Source organism: Momordica charantia, assembly GCF_013281855.1.
Source record: "Momordica charantia cultivar OHB3-1 chromosome 2 unlocalized genomic scaffold, Mcharantia_2.0 BLBB01000002.1, whole genome shotgun sequence".
Lineage (NCBI taxonomy): Eukaryota > Viridiplantae > Streptophyta > Magnoliopsida > Cucurbitales > Cucurbitaceae > Momordica > Momordica charantia.
The window spans coordinates 1250892-1265414 of record NW_028275160.1 but is presented as its reverse complement, the minus strand read 5'-3'; the positions used below and the strand labels follow the sequence as shown (position 1 = coordinate 1265414).

Here is a 14523-nt window from a genome sequence, read left to right as displayed (position 1 = left end):
GTATGATGCTCGAGTCCCTTGAACGCGTTTCACGTGTGTAAGGAAAGAAACTTTTGACTACTTTTCTATTTGCATTTTTGTTTGATCACAATACACTATAAAGTTTTCCCCAGCCTGAAAACAAACTGTTTCTTTTCCTTCAGATTTGCTGAAGTTTGCAGCCATCAGTATCAGTATTCAAATTCTCCTTTGGATGAATTCTTCCAGAATATTTTTTCATTCTTTTAGGACTGTGTGTAGATTTCGTTCTCTGGATTCAATATTTCTAGTAATCTCTCACGTGGATTTAGATGTTAGCATAAAATCAAACACAATTCTTCAAAGTTTAGTTGTAAACGAGAAAGAATTACATGTTAAGTAGTGGTTATTTTATTACTCCAAATTTTCTTCTGTTGACAAGATGTCGAAACCATGAAGTAAATTAAATATTTTAAGTAGGTTAATAATAATAATAATAATAATAACTTTTAGAAAATTAGTTTTTTTTTTTAACTTCAAAATGAGTAGAATTGATAATAATAACAATACATTTTTTTAGTGTAATTAACATCATGATTGATTATTTGATTGAGCAATGCTTTAAGTTGGTTAAAAAGTATACTTATTAATCGAGTATTGTTAATTGATTTTTCTTGAGTTCATTATTAATTGATCCAATGATATAAGTATTTTCACACAAACTGAGGATCATATCATTGTTGAATTGCCGACATTTTTCATTATTTTTCACATCTCGTAGTAGCACAAAAGTAGTTCATAATTGTCAAAGCGAGCATAACTTAGTGGTAATTGACATATATCTTCAACTAAGAGGTCGTGAGTTTGATCCCTAACATTTTCCATTATTTTTCACATCTTGTGGTAGAATAAAACAACTCATAATTGTCAAAGAACGATAATTGAGTTTCGAGTTCTCAATTCTACATTCGGTTTGAACTAAAAATAATGAAAGATTAATAATTTCATTTTATATATTACTATAAACTACAGTGACTTTCATGAAAGTCTATGCAGAGATTAAAAAATATTTTTGATCGAATTGAACTAAAAATAATGAAAGATTAATAGTTTCATTTCATATATTACTATAAACTGCAATGACTTTCATGAAAGTGTATGTAGAAATTAAAAAATATTTGATTTAAGAAAAAAGTCCCACCAAGATTTGAACTCGGGTTACTAGATCAGAGTCCAATGTCCTACCTGCTAGACCATGGGACCAATGTTCAAGCAATTTTATTTTACTTTTATAATTTTCCTATTTGTTTAAATTGTATATAATATATTTTTTATTTACAGTACCACATTTAATTTAAATTAATTCTATAGTTAAAAAAAAAAAGATTAAAATACTATTTTGATCTTCAAAATATTAACGAACAAAAATCAATCATTCTTTTTATGCATTGAGTAGAACAAATGTACGATTGGAGAATGATAATACCATAAGTCATAACGACTTTAGCTTCTTTTTTCTTTTTTGTTTATTTGGCTCTTAGTATAAATATATATATAATATAATTTTTTTTTTCTCGATTCGATTCTCCCCTGTTTTGATGAAGTCCCATTCGTTTTACCCCTTTTCTTAATACTGCATGAGCTCTCGCCTCCCCAAGCAATTCCGCCTTCTGGAATCTCTCCCTCTGTTCCATTACCCTCACATTTTTTCTTTCGATTTGAAACTATAATGTATGGACTATACGAGGCTGTTATCTGCTTTGAGAACTTGCGCTAGCTCCAAGTTACTGAAACAGGGCAAGCTTATTCACCAGAGAATATTTTCTTCAGGCTTTCAATCCCACATCGCCCTCTGCAAAACCCTCATCGATTTTTACTCCTCTTGCCATGATTACAGATCAGCGGAGCTTGTTTTTGAGACTACCTGTTGCTCATTGGATGTTTCTCTGTGGAATGCTCTTCTCTCTGCTTACACCAAGAACTTCATGTTCGTTGAAGCCCTGCAACTATATGACCAATTGAAGTGTCATTCTGAGGTAAGACCTGATTGTTACACTTACCCAGTTGTTCTTAAGGCGTGTGGTGGATTGGGTAGAGTTGTTTGTGGGAGAAGGGTCCATAGTCATCTGATTAAAACGGGTTTGATTTGGGATGTTTTTGTGTCGAGCTCTCTGATGAATATGTACGTGAAGTGTGGTCGGTTTCATTATGCCATTAATCTGTTCGATGAAATGCCTCATAGAGACGTGGGGTGTTGGAACACAGTTATCTCTTGTTATTTTCAAGATGATAAGGCTGAGACTGCCCTCAAAATGTTCGATGAAATGAAAGATTCAGGTTTCGAGCCTAATTCGGTGACTTTTACTATTGTTATATCTTCATGTACAAGGCTTTTGAATTTGGAAAAAGGTAAAGAGATTCATAGGGAGTTGATAGATAGGAGGGTTTTGCTGGATGCTTTTGTGCTTTCTGCGCTTGTGGATTTGTATGGAAAATGTGGTTGTTTAGAGATGGCCAAAGAAGTTTTTGAGCAAATCCCGAGAAAGAATGCGATTACTTGGAATTCCATGATCACTGGTTATAGCTTGACAGGTGATAGCAGATCCTGCATTGAACTTCTCAAGAGGATGACTGACGCAGGAACCAAACCGACTTTGACAACTTTGACCAGCATAATATCGGCTAGCTCGAGATCCGCTCAACCTCGGCACGGGAAATTTATACATGGGTTTATTTTGAGAAATGGGATGAATTCTGATATCTTTATTGACGTTTCTCTAATTGATCTGTATTTCAAATGTGGATATGTTTATTCAGCTGAAACTATCTTCAGAAATATATCCAAGAATGAAGTAGTTTCTTGGAATGTTATGATTTCTGGATATGTCTTGGTGGGTAATCACATTCAGGCTCTTCGTGTGTATGATAACATGAAAGAACACGACGTAAAACCGGATGCTGTTACGTTTTCCAGCACCTTATCAGCTTGTTCGCAGCTAGCAGCTTTGGAAAAGGGCAGGGAGCTTCACAACTGCATTATCAGTCATAAGTTGGAAACCAATGAAATTGTTATGGGGGCTCTTCTTGATATGTTTGCTAAATGTGGTGATGTTGATGAAGCCCGGAAACTCTTTCTTCAATTACCTGAGAGGGATCTTGTATCGTGGACAACAATGATCACTGCGTATGGATCTCATGGCCAAGCTTCAGAAGCTTTGAGGCTTTTTGATGAAATGCAGAAGTCAAACGTAGGAGCAGATTCAGTTACATTTCTGGCAGTTCTATCTGCTTGTAGTCATGCTGGATTGGTTGATGAAGGATATAAATATTTCAACAAAATGATCATTCAGTACGACATTAAGCCTGGCATTGAACACTATTCATGCTTGATAGATCTTCTTGGACGTGCTGGAAGATTACATGAAGCTTATGAAATTCTTCAAAGATCAGAAGACACTAGGAATCATATTGGATTGTTAAGCACATTGTTTTCTGCATGTCGATTGCGTAATGATTTCGTTCTAGGCATAGAAATAGGTAAAATGATTATGGAGGTAGACCCTGATGATCCATCTACTTACATTTTGCTGTCGAATATGTGTGCTTCTGTCAATAAATGGGAGGAGGTACGAAAAGTACGACAAAAAATGAAAGAACTAGGATTGAGGAAAAGCCCTGGTTGCAGCTGGATTGAGATAAACCAGAGGATCCAACCATTCTTTGTTGAAGACAAGTCAAACCCTCTGGTTGATGGGGTTTATGAATGTCTAAGCATTCTAGCTTCTCATATGGAGAAGAATGAATTGGAGCTGCAGTAGATTATCAAAAATGGGGCATGGATGATGTCTACTTCCACAGAAATCAAAATCCAGTGGATGGAAATTGAATGTATGAAGAATACAAGGATTCGACATCTTCTCCTGACAGTTCTGTCCAGAAGGATTCTGAATCCTTCTTACAAGAAAGAAAAGAGGATTCACCATCACTCACAGACAGAAGATTGTTTGGGCTACAAGTATACGTGAACACCTCGGAGCTCCTCATATTACCCTCATTATTCTTCCATTTGCTGTAATGAATGGATTTGATCACCTTAGGCATTACTAGGCTATTGACACTTTTAAAAAGATGGCATCTATGGTGAAACCAGAGCATATCCTTGAGTTATTGTTATTTGTTAGTGAGCTCAGAAGCCGTTATGGCTTAATTTGAATCTGCTTTATTAATGGTCGCGATTGAGAGGTTCATATTGTGTACCTGGGTCCATTAAAAACATGGCGACGGCTCAATTTCACACCCTTCGAATCTGCTTCAATCAGTTGTTGGAAACTCTGGTGAAACAGAACGTTTATATGTCAGGAGCTATAAAAGGAACTACAATTGCTTCGCTACTGAAAGTGATGGTGTAAGCGAGAAGCTTGCCACCATGGAAGCAGTGGTCTCTGTTTTCGCAAGCAAGGAACTCAAAACCCAAACCACAAGATCATGGGTCTGGGACTTCCATGTTGCTGGCGTGGCTGCTTATGTGATGAGCTTCCATCAAAACTGATCACCATCGGTGATCAAATAAGCCGAGCAAACGAATCATGAGCCATTCGAGAGTTCTGTATGGGTCTGGCCAAATTAATCCAAACTTGGCCTGTCTATGGAACTCTTAAGAAGATTACGGTAATGTTTATGTTCAACAAAATGTGAGGGTGACAATATATCTGTGGTCTCTCCAGATGCAACCGAGATTAAGTTTAAGAGAGTAGTTACCAAGTTTGAGATTACAAACTCCACCCAACGACTTTTTACATTTGGAAAAATAATTTATAAAGGTAAAATCAGAGCTTCAACAAAGAAATTACGACACATGAAAATTTTCCACAATGGATCATCGCACCTCCATCATCTCTCAAACTAATATATATTTTTTTCTCTCTATGTTAAAATAAATATGCAAATAAATTGATATGATGTATTATTTAGGAATTTAACTCTACTTCAAAATGTTAAACAAATGTAATACTGCAACTTAAGTTTTTCTCATTTTAAATATTGATATTATAAATTTTTCAAATTGAATCATAAACAATTTGGGTAATTCGTATTTAACATATAAATTGTGTATATAATTAAGTTTTGTGAATAGCAAATAGTCATTCTTCATAAAACAAAGACAATTTTCGGTTTAATGAATTACATTTTACAAGAGGATATTTCGCTCTCGCCCTTTGAGACTCGGGTTCGATTATGAACAACGAAATTCTTTTTCGTTTTTTATTTTTTATCCTTTCTAACATTTTAGGCCGGGCCTACGGGCTTGAAATTATCTTCGCTTTTTTTGTTTTGTTTTTAAAATTTTTATGCTTTCTAATATTTCTAACCCGACCCACCAACTTAAATAATCTTCCATGATGTTGATTTAGGTTTATTTCAAGTGTGACACAATTTTTTTTAGAAAAAAAATGTGACATAATTTTAACATTAATATTCTAATTTAAAACTAAAATAAGAATGACCCATGGTCTAGTGATTAGGACGTTGGATTCTGAATCCATGATCTCAAAATATGAATTTAAATTTTCTCATTATCATTATGTAATTAAGTATTAATTTGTAATAAAAAAATTAAGTATTAATTTCTCAAACTAAATTATTATAATGTAAATATTATGTTCTTGAACAATTTATAAAATCCGTTGTCATCCCGCAGTTAGGATATCTGGCTTTCACCCAGGAGAGGGTTCGATTCTCGGCATCGGAAAGTTTTTGGAGGCATGACTTTAAATTATGCATTACTATTCCCGAATTCAACTTTATTTTTAATGTTACATAATTTCGTATTAATATTCAAATTTAATTCCAAAGTAACAATGGTCCCATGGTCTAGTGGTTAGGACATTGGATGAACCCGAGTTCAAATCTCAGTGGGACCTTTTATATTTTATTAAATTAAACTTTAATATCAATGGTTCCATGGACTAGTGGTTAATGAATTACATTTTAAAATTTCATTTCAGAATGTTTAATATAAACATAAATTTGCTATTGTCCAGCAATTAGGATATATATAACTTTCATTATGGAGACTTAGGTTGATTTCTTGACACTGCAATTTTTGTTTTGTTTTTCTACTTGTTATGTTTTCTAGTATTTTAGGTTGGCTTCACCAACTTGAAATTATCTTCCATGCTGCATTAATTATTCATGGATCTAACTTTATTTCAATGTTACACAAATTTAATCAATTTGCATGATTCGTCAAAGCGAGCGGTAATTAGAATATACTTTCAATAATGAGGTTATGATATCATATATATATAATATTATATTGCATGATTCGTCAAAGCGAGCATAGCTTAGCGGTAATCAATTTGTATTATTCGTAAATTTCATATTATATATATATATATTTTGTTAGGTGGAAACAACTTTGTAAAATATACAAATAGTTATGAAAGAATAAATATATGAAAATTTTAAATTTTGTTGACATATTATATTAATAGGATGTATGGATGATCTCAAATGTATAAACTTAAGTTTTCCTATTTTGTTTTCTAAAAAAAAAGTTTTCTATTTTATGAACCTAATTTTATCTCATTTTAAATACTGATATTATAAGTTTATCAAATTGAATCATAAACAATTTGAGTCACTAATTTTGTAACTAGAGTTTATAATAAATATTTATTAAATAATTTAAATTCTTTCACAAATCTGTTGTCGTCCAGCGGTTAGGATATTTGGTTTTCACCCAGGGGACCCGGGTTCGATTCCCAACAACGGAATTTTTTTTATTTTTTTCTAACTTCTTATGCTTTCTAATTCTAACTTCTTATGCTTTCTAATTTTTCAGCCGGCCCGGCCATTCTTTGTTAATATTCAGGCCTGGCCCACGGTCTTGGTATTAATTGTGCTGGAGTGCAGGCCCACAAAAGAACAGCCAATCTGCCGTAACTTTCAGTTCAATTTCGAGGTCAGAGAATTATTTTCCTCCGAAATCTTTCTCAGGAGATGGTAGATATCTAATTCGAAGCTTTAACTTCTCGAGGAATAGAATCTTTCTGCGTTTCTTCAAACGACTATGGCGAGAGATAGCTGCTTGGCTCGAGTTACTGCCGGAGTTGCCGTCGGCGGCGCTGTTGGCGGAGCCGTCGGTAAGGAAAACCCTAACATTTTTTCCAACTTTTATTTAACTACCGTCTTTTCAAACGTCTAGCCTTTCTGTTGTTATTTACTATTCTACGATCGTGCATATTTGGTTTTGAAGTGAAATTAGGGATGGTTTGATTGTTTTTCGACTTTCTTGATGATTAAGTTGCTATGTTTGGGATAGTTGCGCCCTTGCTTTTCAATAATACTATAATAGCCAGAATTATACCATAAAGTAACCTTGATTCTTTTTCATTCATTTGTAAGCTTGGTTTGCTGCAGTTATTGTGAAGTAAAGATCTGTTTGTTAGACCATATCATTTTTCTTAGCTTTCTATTGCCATGGTAATGCTTAGTTTTGAAAGGAATGTAGTAGATTCGTTTTGTTAGGTATGGAGTCTACTAATATTATGCTTTGGAATTAGGGGTTTGTTGTACTCCATTGGCTAATTTTCTGTATGCCTCACAAAGCTAACCGAAAAGTGAATTAAATCTTGCAGCCACTGTTTGATTTATCAAACATAAGGTGATCTATGGTCCATCCTGCAATGTACTGAATTTTTAATGCACAAACCCTTACCTTTATTTAGAGTTAACACGTAACAGCAGATTGATATTCTTTTAAGTTCTTTAGTTTCTTTCTCAGTTTTTGATTTATGAGAGTGTTGGCCATTATGAACTGTCCAGTGCCACAATTTTGAAGACACACATCAACAATGAAGCCTTTTTAATCAATGATCACTCATTTATTTTTTCCAATATTAATGTTGAACGTTCTTTTATGTTGTAGAGTTTCCTTCAATCAGTGTTGCAAGATATATGTTACTACTGTCTTGGGAGTATGACTTGGATTCCCCACATTTTTCTTTCCCCATTGTTCCCTTGGTGTGTGCTATAGTTTTAACTGATACGATTTGCTCCATCTGAAGGGTGATCTATTTTGGTTAACAATTCTAAAACTACTTATTCGTTTTTCTTTAGGTGCTGTTTATGGGACTTATGAGGCTATCAGATTTAAGGTATATTCTCTGATCCAAATATAGGCGCTATTTAAGAATTTTTTTTAGCATGGTATTGAAATTTATGTTCAACTTACTTTGAAGTGAAAAAAGAGCTACGGCACATTTGCCCTTTCTTGGATGAATTTCATGATCTCATACCTTAATTTTCTCCTTTATGCTATTCTAAATTGTGAGTTAGGGCCCGGGGAACCCCATAGATTCCTTAGAACGAACTGGTTACTATTCTGAATTTCTACGTCATTTTATCTGCAGAAAAGGCTATGGCTTGATTGCCCCTGAAAATGTCCATTGCATGTCTTAAGCTATTTTGTTCGTTCTTCATTCTTACTACATTATATTAATGTCCTTAGAGTTAGAACCCAATGGATTTACCACTTCCAAGTATGGTAGGATTAGTTCTTTGTTTAATAGAGTTCCTAGCAATCATAGATGGGAATCAAAGTTCATTTTGACGCGAACAAATTACAGTTTTAAAATATCAATTGAACTTAAACTTGCGTTGGTTTGTGCAGGTGCCAGGACTTCTGAAAATCAGGTATATTGGACAAACAACACTTGGAAGTGCCGCCATATTTGGTCTTTTCTTGGGTGCAGGGAGTTTGATACATTGTGGAAAGTCATACTAAATCTCCTGTGTTTTCTGTATTTGGATTGGATCAAAATAATTATTGGTTGTTTTTAGATTTCTTTCTTTTTCAATATGAAGGCACCGCACCATCATCGAATACAAATAGTCCAGCCGCTCATTTGTTTGTTTAAAAGCTTTCATTGTCTTATTATAACGGTCAAAATGATCAATTGATACATTGATATGGCTTCATCATACTTAGATTTGGGAAATGGAAGTGGGTTTTCGATACCCTTCGAAAACTACTTTCAAGTTTCTGAAATGTTTGAAGTATTTTTCCAAATGTTATAATATATTTTCATTCTTTCAACTCGAGCATAGCTTAATTCATTATAATACATGTGAACAAATAACGATTCTCTTGACAAAAAAAAAATCTTTTCATTATATCAAATTGAACCACCTGTATCTAATTATAGTATCTATATGTAGCATGGATGTGCGAAATACTTTTATAAAGCTTTCAAATTTAAATGTATATCAATTTGAATAACCCTCGGATTTAAGCCTACTTATCTAACAAACACAATTAACATTTAACAAAATTACAAAATAACTACGAATCATACACATAACACACTATATCATGAAATGTCGAGTCAAACTGCTCTAAGAAATTTGTGACCATATTTTTTCATACAACTGCATATCAATTCTAGACTTAGGTTCAAGTTCAAAGATAGAAAAATAGTAGTGCATAAGGATTGATTGAATTGAGTTCAACATTATGATTTTGTTTCTTGTTTTAATGGAATTGAATTTTTCTCTTTCTTTTTTTTTTCTTTCCATTTATTTGTACTTGGAAAAAACTTTAAGTTTATAGTTTAAAGAGAACAAAATGAATGAAAAAGGACAGTTGAAGCGTCAAAAATAAAATGGTAGCCAAAAATATTAAACAAAACGACCCCATTGAGGATCCTACCCAGAATCTCTGGTTCCATAGACCAGCACCTCATCCATTGGGCCATGGAGTCATCATTGATGTGTGGTCCACTTTTAATATATATGTTTACTCACTCACAATTTTTTACGTGTAATTTTTTTTTGGTTAAATTACAAATTTCATCGTCATAGTTTTAATTTGGTCAGATTTATGAATTTCAAGTTAGTATTTATGGTTTTAGGTTTGTTCACTTTGGTCCTTACGATTTTTAAAATTTTCAATTCAATCCCTATGGTTTGATTAAACCTCACCGATATTTGCAAATTGTATTTTACTCGTCCAAAAATTTATTTATTTCCTTCTTTTTTACTTACCAATTACCATTAAACCACAATAGGATCAAATAAAAAATATCGACTACTCATTGATACGTAGAAGGAAAAAAATGTCAAATATACTAACAGTAGGGATGATTTGTGAGATTTACAGGAACTAAATCGAAGAAAGCAACTCAAACAAGCCATTTAACTTTTGACAAAAACTTACTGACACATACAAGCATTTACCTTACATGTGCAAAAGAGAGCTCTTGGAATAGAAAATGTTCCTAAAGGATAACATTGCCCACTTGAATTTTAAGAGGATTCAATAAGAACAGTGTCATTCAAGCAGTTAACAACAATAAGCATTAACATTTTCATTTTCATTTTGTATTCAGAACAAAAGAGATTGGGGGTTTGATTGTTTATGCAAATCAGATTTCCAGTTGAAAATGTCTGAAGTTTCTCAATACATAGGCAGCCAACACATTCATCCTGATGAATGCCTCTCAAGGAGTGAAAGTGGACAACATATATATGTTACAATACAGTTCTTTCTTTACAGAGTAGGCGAAAGCAAATGGCATGAGAATAAATCACGAGTTCGAGTTCGAGTTCGACCAAGATCAAATCCGGGAAGGGATTAGAGGGATGTTGTTCTGCAAATATGCACAAGCTGCTGCAACCCCACTTCCAAGCTTGACTGGATACCCAACATCCTTCAGTATCATCTCCACACCAATAAGACAACCCAACAGTTGCAACTGAAAAACACGACCCGATCGATGTTTTAACGGATACAATAGAACAGTTACATTGTGGATATTTCATATGCTAAAATGTCTGTAATTTGAACTGAGAAATGAAGAACACAAAGATACAAGCAAGTTCCCATTTCACATTTCTTTTCTTCATGCTTGTTCTATTTTGATTTTCTTAACTCTCAAATGTTCTACCTCGGTTCCTAAATTGTGCATAAGAAAATACTCTTTCTTTCCCGTCAATTTTACCTGACGTAGACACATCTAGAACCATAGATGTCTACATGAACAAATATTTGAAACCACACATGATAGATGAGATATTAGTTCCCAAAATAGATGAAGTTCTTGCTAAATGATTAACAATAAGAACTAAATAAGTATTTTATAAGAACTTTTGGATGAAAATGGGAAACAAAATGCTTGTAAGTTCGGAAACTTTAACGATATAACCGTAAAGAAAACGAGTATTGAAGATGAAAATTCACCTCATTTAGGTTGCCCAAGTGCCCAATTCTGAAAACTTTACCAGCAACTTTGTTGAGGCCCAGACCTAAATTCATATTGTATCTCTTCCAAGCCCTTCTAACAATTTCTGAACTGTCAATGTATGGGGGAACAAGAACAGCAGTCACAGTGTCACTGTACCATTCCTCCCTCCGTGTGCAGTTTTTCAAACCCCATGCCTCCACAGCAAGCCTGTATGCATTAGGGATGGTTAGAACGAGTTCGGAACAAGGACTGAAAACACGGAAATGAAAACATGAATGCTATAATTATAGCTTCATAAGTCTTTCGAATGAACTTCACAATACTTTGTTTGCAGGATTAACTTTTAGGGGAATGTGGAATTATTTGTTTGTTTTCTAGGCATCTGCAACAAAACATATGCATGAATCAACCTTGTCGCGTGGCCCAAGCGGCTGTGCCTCGCAATGACGTTTTCAATTCCTTCTTCGAATATCAGATCCAAAGCTGCTCTAAGCCCATATAAGAGTTGGATGGAAGGAGTGTAAGGCCAGTATGTTCCCAAGTTGTAGAACTTGAGGTAGTCCTTCCAGTCAAAGAAAACTCTGAGGGATTTAGCTGTTTTAGATGCCTCAAGTGCTCGGGGGCTGGCACATACAATGCCGATCCCGGTTGGAAGAGAAAGTGCTTTCTGAGACCCGGTTAAAGCCACATCTATCCCCCATTCATCCATACGAAAATCAAGAGCACATATTGAAGATACTCCGTCGACGAGAAAAAGCGCTGGATGTCTGTATTCATCTGAGAATTTGATAGAAATGTTAAGACCTTATAAATGGCAAATAGAAAACTTGACAAAGGAACTCATAGGTAAATTACAAAGAAAACAATCACATAGAGCTTGAACTCGAACTCTATTGTGTCAAAAATAGTGTTACGAAAATGCTAAGTTGAAAGGAGGTTTTTGTTAATCCCATTTCAGATTGACTAATCAATAGACACTTGGAACTCAAAATCAAACTAGATATCAAATGACATAGCCAATCTGAATATAGTACAACCAGTCAAGACATTACTAACCTTCCCTAAAGGTCGTAAGTTCAAATTCCCAATCCCGTATTTGAGTTGTAATACAAAAAACAGATCAAATGAAATATAACTCTGTCATTAGATGCTTACCCAGTATTCTTCTTACTAGAGACAAATTGTTAGTCACACCAGTTGCAGTCTCATTATGAACAATGCAAACTGCCTTGATAGTATGTGCAGTATCAGCTGCAAGTTTTGAGGCCAAAACATCAAGGTTAGCACCTTGACCCCATTCACTTTCAATCACATCGACATCGAACTTTAGGCGTTGTTGCTGATCAATCCAGAGCAAACTGAACTGACCAATGAGGAACGACACGATCCGATCGCCAGGAGACAGTGTGTTTGTGAGTGCACTCTCCCATGCCCCAGTACCTACCATAGAGTCATTGCAGGAAATGAGATTGAATTTCTAAACATTTCATAAGATCATAAACTCACAAGCAACATAATGAACCAAACTTTCATCCAATGACTTCGAAATGGTACACCTATGAGATTAAGGGTCAGATTCGCACGAATTTTGAAAAAGTGGAAAGTACTTTTAGCTAGTATAAAACCAATCACAGCCATGGAAACATACTAATATGGTACCTGTGGTAGGGATCAAAAATGGAGTGCCTGAAGTGGTCTTGAATATCTTCTTAACATCCTCAAGAAGAGTCTTTGTCATTGCTGGAATGGCTGGAGACCGATAGTCCTCGTTGTTCCTGTTCATTGCCCGAATGACCGGTTCAGGGATATTGACCGGCCCCGGGACAAAAAGATGGTTCCTCCCAGGTCCATAAACATAGTCCATCTTTCCCTTCTCAAAGTTGTAAAATGTTATCAAGTGGGAAGCCTCAACTTGCCAGTGTCAACAATCTTCAGCTACAAAAAAATAAACAAAGAATCCTCATTCTTAACTTTGTTCTGAAGCAAATTTGTCTCCATAAATTCATGGTTCCAGTTTACACTTAAGGGATAAAACTACTTTCAAGTTTTCTACAAATAGAAAAAACAGCTAAAAGAATGGAATTTGAAGTTTATCCTTGTGTTCTATCCACAGAGAAGAAAGCAGAGCGATCATAATTTTTTAAAAATCTTCACGGTTTCTCATTCATCTGAAACAAAACAATATCAAACAAATAACTTTCAACAAATTGTTTGAATTCCCAAGATGTTTAACAAAGCTAGGAGGTGGTTCCTAAAACTATTGTTCCCAATCAGAAGTTCATAATCTTAAAACAAACAACAACAACATATCACCGACGAGGTTATTGTAATCTAAAAGACAAGACAAGATGCACAAAATTTGTTTTTGAGTTTCCCACGTGAGAAATTGAAATGGGATAATGGTGCAAACATCAAATTCCAAACAGAGAAAATTTCAGTTCTAGCTTTCTGAAGCATTAACTTACATGCACTTTGGAACAGGGGAAAAAAAGAGAGCAAAAGACGGAAAAAAAATGATAGGAGATAGAGAGAGGGAGCAGAGGGAAGGTTATTACCAGAAGAGAGAGGGAAGAGCCGGGAGAGTAAAAAGTCTGAAAACCATGGAAATAAGAGGGGGAGAAAGAAGCTGATGTTTATAGTATAGGAGGAAGCGCGGGAGAGCCAACCAAAACAGGAGGCCGAGGGCGAGGGCCCCATTTGCCATTTCACTCGCACTTGCCACTTGGCAGATAAGAGTTTCATAGACCTGCTCCCTTCTTGCAGTTGCAGCTACCCTTTTCAAATACATTATAACATTTATCTCATCAAAATCGTGCTTCTTTAGCTCGTTGATCTTGGTCGAATATCATTTTTTAGCAGCTGTTCGTTAGAGTATTTTGGACTCTTATATCATATTAATGATGAATAAACCACCGATCAATCCAAAAGCTTATGATTAATAAATTTGATTCATATATGGATATCTCAATTTTCACGCTTTCGTTTACCTATTTTCTTATATTTACGAACTATGTTTGTGTGGTTAAAACATCAATTATCTTCTTGCAGGTCAGAAGTTCGAATTTTCACTTAAAAAAAAGGTTTCAACTCTCTCTTCTTCTCAAAATTCTTCTTTTTTACTTTTTAAATTGTTCTTAATAGGTATTGGACTCATTTTATTTCAAGGTATGGAGAAAGGGTATGCAATATAGAAGAAACAAACAAAAAAAGGGGGGGGGAAGTTGAATAGTAAATTCCAAAGATTGCTGTTTTTTGTTGTTACGTCATGTAGTTTTTGAGGGTTAGAAGTTTGAGGCAGACGAAGCAAATTGTAGAGATA

General features: G+C 34.6%; 3 protein-coding genes across 3 annotated transcripts; 2 read left to right on the top strand and 1 right to left on the bottom strand.

Moving 5' to 3' along the window:
* The first annotated feature begins 1552 nt into the window (after positions 1 to 1552).
* Positions 1553 to 4125, top strand: LOC111020588 (Tetratricopeptide repeat (TPR)-like superfamily protein). The gene has a single exon (XM_022297289.2). The coding sequence runs from the start codon at positions 1692 to 1694 to the stop codon at positions 3774 to 3776; it is 2085 nt and encodes a 694-aa protein (XP_022152981.1). The 5' UTR covers positions 1553 to 1691; the 3' UTR covers positions 3777 to 4125.
* Positions 4126 to 6883: 2758 nt separating this feature from the next.
* On the top strand, positions 6884 to 9058 carry LOC111020576 (reactive oxygen species modulator-like protein). The gene is made up of 3 exons (XM_022297270.2): positions 6884 to 7103; positions 8080 to 8117; positions 8633 to 9058. Exons 1-3 carry the CDS (start codon positions 7031 to 7033, stop codon positions 8744 to 8746), a joined length of 225 nt encoding a protein of 74 aa, XP_022152962.1. The 5' UTR covers positions 6884 to 7030; the 3' UTR covers positions 8747 to 9058.
* Positions 9059 to 10315: 1257 nt separating this feature from the next.
* Positions 10316 to 13918, bottom strand: LOC111020673 (serine--glyoxylate aminotransferase). The gene is made up of 6 exons (XM_022297397.2): positions 13760 to 13918; positions 12864 to 13139; positions 12360 to 12644; positions 11615 to 11981; positions 11201 to 11411; positions 10316 to 10715 (listed from the first exon to the last, which is right to left on the bottom strand). Exons 2-6 carry the CDS (start codon positions 13066 to 13068, stop codon positions 10578 to 10580), a joined length of 1206 nt encoding a protein of 401 aa, XP_022153089.1. The 5' UTR covers positions 13069 to 13139; positions 13760 to 13918; the 3' UTR covers positions 10316 to 10577.
* Positions 13919 to 14523: the final 605 nt, after the last annotated feature.